Source organism: Alosa sapidissima, chromosome 24, assembly GCF_018492685.1.
Source record: "Alosa sapidissima isolate fAloSap1 chromosome 24, fAloSap1.pri, whole genome shotgun sequence".
Lineage (NCBI taxonomy): Eukaryota > Metazoa > Chordata > Actinopteri > Clupeiformes > Clupeidae > Alosa > Alosa sapidissima.
Window position 1 is genome coordinate 18,094,443 of NC_055980.1, and position 5,000 is coordinate 18,099,442.

At 46.7% G+C, this 5,000-nt stretch overlaps 1 protein-coding gene across 1 annotated transcript in view; it reads right to left on the bottom strand.

Moving 5' to 3' along the window:
• The window catches only part of svild (supervillin d), an 82,916-nt gene that overhangs the window by 14,784 nt on the left and 63,132 nt on the right, over positions 1-5,000 (bottom strand). Inside the window, exons 16-21 of the mRNA XM_042082513.1 lie at positions 4,794-4,949; positions 4,346-4,482; positions 3,809-3,956; positions 3,284-3,429; positions 2,755-2,930; positions 686-824 (exon numbers count right to left, since the gene is read on the bottom strand). Coding sequence (XP_041938447.1) covers positions 686-824; positions 2,755-2,930; positions 3,284-3,429; positions 3,809-3,956; positions 4,346-4,482; positions 4,794-4,949 — 902 coding nt within the window. The remainder of the gene's footprint in view (positions 1-685; positions 825-2,754; positions 2,931-3,283; positions 3,430-3,808; positions 3,957-4,345; positions 4,483-4,793; positions 4,950-5,000) is intronic.

The window sequence follows — 5,000 nt, forward strand, 5'->3', positions numbered from 1 at the left end:
AGGAGGAGAGGAGGAGGAGAAGAGGAGTGGGAGAGGAGGAGTGGAGGAGAGGAGGAGTGGGAGAGGAGGAGTGGAGGAGAGGAGGAGAGGAAAGAATAACAGAAGGGATGAAGACAGAGAATGGGGGAGAAAGGGAGAGAAGAAGAGAGATCAAAGAGAAGGAGATAGAGAGAGCAGTGTACAGGAGAGAAGAAAAGAAGGGAGGAAGAAAGAGAGAATGAGGGAGAAAGAGAAAGAAGGAAAGAGGGAGAGAGAGCAAGGAGGGAGAAAGTGGGAGAGGGGACGAGATAGACATATAGAGAGAGAGGGAGAGGAAGAAGAGAGGAGGAGGGGGAGTTGAGAGGGAGAGGAGGAGAGCGAGAGAGAAGGAGAGGAAGATGAGGATGATGTAAATGAGAACAGAGGAACACGATAACAAGAGATACAAGAATAGATAGATAGAGAGAGAAAATCCGCATGCCAGAATGACAGATGAGCGGATAACAGATGACAGGAAAACAGATAAAGATATCGGGGGTTGCAGTTAAACAGCTTTCCTTAATTTACTGATTCCAGTGTAAAAATAATCTAACTTAATTCCTTCTCGCTAACTGTATGACTCTGTTAACATTACACTGCACTTCCTGTTCATAACCGCCGCATGGCCGCATGCTGACTGACAGCTGATCTGGAATCAGTTTCTTACCTTCAACTTGACCTCCTCCACGGGCGTCTCGAGCGATTTCCTCTCAGACCAGTCTAGAAACTTCTCCCGGAACAGAGCCGTCTCGTTGTGCTCCGACAGACGACCCAACAGGCACCAGCTGGGTCGACCCTCGCCCTGCCTAAAGAACACAAGACACACACAATTATAAACAGGCACAGGCACACACACACACACACACACACACAACACAACACAACACAACACACACACAGGGGCATGTCAACAGAAAAAAAATCCATACACACATAAATAAATTGATGTATATAAATATGAACTGTGAACTGTGTAAAATCCCCAACCTATAGCACTATGACTAACATATCTCCTGTGTATATTTGAAATGACCATCATGATAGTCAGTAGAGACATGTTATTGAAATCAAATCTCAAACTGTCCTTTTGTGCTGTGTATTTTGTTAGTGTATTATATATAAGATGAACTGATAAGGTATGGGTTTGTTAGTGTATTAGATAAGATGAACTGATAAGACATGGGTTTGTTAGTGTATTGTCTGAGTCACAGGGTGTTTGGTGATTTGGTGTCTCATAGCTCAGCTTTCTTTGGCAGCTCACCTATAGAGGTAGCAGGTCCTGTACACATGGGCGGATTATGAACTTTCGGGCCCCTGGGCCCAGATGTTTTAAGGGCCCCCCACTAATTGTTGCATATGTGGGAGGGGGGGTTTGGGGGTCTTCCCAAATTTGTTTGATGTGATTTCCTGTATTCTGGTGTATTTTGGGGATGGCCAATACTAAATTCAATCAGATTCATAGCCTACATCCTTATGTGTTGATATTGAGGCAATGATTCCATGCAAAGGCTTGGGCTTTAGGGCCCCCTGACCCCTTGGGCCCCTGGGCCTGGGCCTGGGCCCGGTAGGCCCGTGCAGTAATCCATCCCTGACTGTACCGTAATAGCTGGGAACATAGTAGGAGTGGTTTGAATGAGCTGGTGGGGGCAGGATACAGGTGTTTAAAAGTGGGCACAATGGATATGTGAAGGTGTGTTTATTGTCAGCTGCGTGTAACACTATGTCTCAACCGGATCCGGATGAACGTCTGTCTTGTATAAGTATATATAAGTATAAGTATATATACTCTTTTGATCCCGTGAGGGAAATTTGGTCTCTGCATTTATCCCAATCCGTGAATTAGTGAAACACACTGCACACAGTGAGGTGAAGCACACACTAATCCCGGCGCAGTGAGCTGCCTGCAACAACAGCAGCGCTCGGGGAGCAGTGAGGGGTTAGGTGCCTTGCTCAAGAGCACTTCAGCCGTGGCCTACTGGTCAGGGTTCGAACCGGCAAACATCTGGTTCCAAGTCCGAGGCGCTAACCAGTAGGCCATGGCTGCCCCCTAAATGTCTGTCTAGACTGAATCTATTAAATATGCCCATCTATTGCGTCATATTTCTCATTCAAAATAGCAGAGCAACAGAAAGCAGCAGAAAGAGCAGCAGAAACAAAATAGAAACGGGGAGTCCGACAAAAGTTCTCTCAAAACGTCGCGTTGCATCACGCTGCTCGTCAGGACTCCTTACATTGAAAACAATGTAATAAAAAAATTGATTTTATCGCTAATGTTTGCTCGCATCGCATCCTGTTAGGACATAGGACATATGCTCCTGCCATAGTGGATCCACGCACAAATTGAACTCCATTGGAGCCCTCAACACAATCTTCTCCTCTACAACTGAAAGCACAGATTCCTCATATGGCCACTAGGAGGAAGCATTACACCATACCCTGAGACAAAGCCCTTCCTCTCCGGCTGACACACTACCAGCTCTGCTCACTCACACACACACACCTCTCTGCCTGCCAAAGCCAACAGGTTACATCCACTAATCCAATTAACCTGCTAAACTTAACCTGCTGAACTAACATGAACAAGCCATTAGTAGCAAGAAAATTAATCACTAATTGGTTTTGCCCCACGTGTTGCTCCTAATGTCTACAAATAATGACTTGACTTCTAGCGTGCATGTGTGCGACGTCACGCATGCAGAGGGAAGCTCCTGGCCACTGATTGGCCGGCGGACTCACAGAGGCATGTCCGGATTGGCTTGGGAGGGGTCGAGGGGGTTGTAGCTGCAGCTGGAGTAGTCGTAAGGGCCGCCGTAGAGCTGCTTGGCCAGCTGGACGGCCACCTTCCGGTCGCCCAGGGGCACGTCCTTCCCGTGCCACACGTACACCTCGCTGCCAAAGTCAAACACCAGCACCTGGACACACACACACACACACACACACACACACACACACACACACACACACACACACACGGTCATGTTCACATTAACAGAAAACAGACACTAATACATGCTGTGCCACTGAAGCTTCTACTTTAGGGCTGAGAATGTAGATGGTACTTAACTAAAAGCAGACACCCACACGTGCGTGCACACACACACAAAAATAAACATATGCACACATGCACACACACACACACACACACACAAAAATAACGCATAACGCATGCACACAAAATAACGCATACACACACAAGCACGCGCGCGCACACACACACACACCAACACACATATGCATGCATGCAGAGACACACACACACACACACCTCTTTAGAGTTGAGCATGGTCACACTGGGGATTGATGCCCAGGCCTCCTCGTGTGGCACCAACTTCCCCTCCGCCAGACGATACACACCGGTCGCCTCCAACACCCCGCTCTCATACATCTCATCCTCATCTGGCTCACCCGCTCCTGAGACACACACGCACACACACACACACACCACACACACACACACACATAATATAGACACATATAAATATTCTATGGGTGCTTGAGGGTTGGCATCTAACAAATAAATGATGAACACACACACACCACACACACAATATAGCCACATATAAATATTCTATGGATGTTTGAGGGCTGGAATCAAACAAATAAATGATGAACACACACCACACACACACACACACACACACACACACACACACACAGACACACATAATATAGACACATATAAATATTCTATGGATGTTTGAGGTCTTGGCATCAAACAAATAAATGATGCACACACACACACACCACACACACACACACACACACACACACACACAAACACACACACTACCTCTGTACTCGCACTTTCCCCCGAGAAGGTTCCAGAACTCTTTGGAAGAGCGGCTGTCTGTGTTGATGCCCTCCTCCAGCACAGTGACCTGAGGTGCCTTGCAACCCAGGTCACGCTTAGCCTGCACATACTGAGCCATCTCTGAGCCCTGATGACAGAAGGACACACACACACGCACCGTTTTGATAGTGAAACAGGAGAAACAAATGCATAACTTCATATGTTCATGCCTCAGATATGTTTGTAAATGCTTATACCTGTGTGTGTGTGTGTATGTCTTGGTGGGTCTGTGCTTGCATGCCTATGTAGGCATTAGTACATATGTGTGTGTGTGTGTGTGTGTGTGTGTGTGTGTGTGTGTGTGTGTGCAGTGGTGTAGTCTAGTTAGCTGTAGTGGATATACTGTGATCAACCCCAAATGTTAATACGTATCCTTGCCTATTTTTAAGTGGGAATACTGAGATGGTGATACACCACTGTGTGTGTGTGTGTGTGTGTGTGTGTGTGTGTGTGTGTACAAGTGTTGTGTGTGCATGCCTTGGCCTTCTCGATGACATTGGCAAACTCTCCGATCCACAGGAAGCAGTGTTTGGGGGTGATGAGCAGGAAGCAATCACCGCTGTTTAGAGAGCGAGCCGTGGACTCCACCAGACGCACCTGCACGTGCCTCCGACCTGCACACACACACACACACTCATTAACACGCACATAAACATGTATGCACATAATAACACAACAAAATTGAAACAAAATACATTCCAATACTGAACAAGTCTACTTTCAACAAAATTACAGAGTAATTTTACCTCTATTGTTTTTTCCTCTGAAATATTTCCTCACCTCTGTTTAGTCCGAGTTTTAGTTCCAACTAATTGATTTATCATTTAGACTACATCACTCCGACTGGTTACCAAATCATCCACAGTCATAAACACACACACACACACACACACACACACACACACACACACACACACACACACACCTTTGATGTGGATGAGCATGAGCTTGTTGAAGGGCAGTGTGCTGTTGTTGGTCACCACCTCTGTGGATTTGACACTGCGCAGATTAACCTTCCGGAAGTTCTCCTTACTGGCAAGACCCGCCAAGGCAACGTCCGCCAGGTTAGAATGCTTAGCCACTGAGAGAAAAGGGTAGAGAGAGAGAGAGAGAGAGAGGATTGATGTATTGT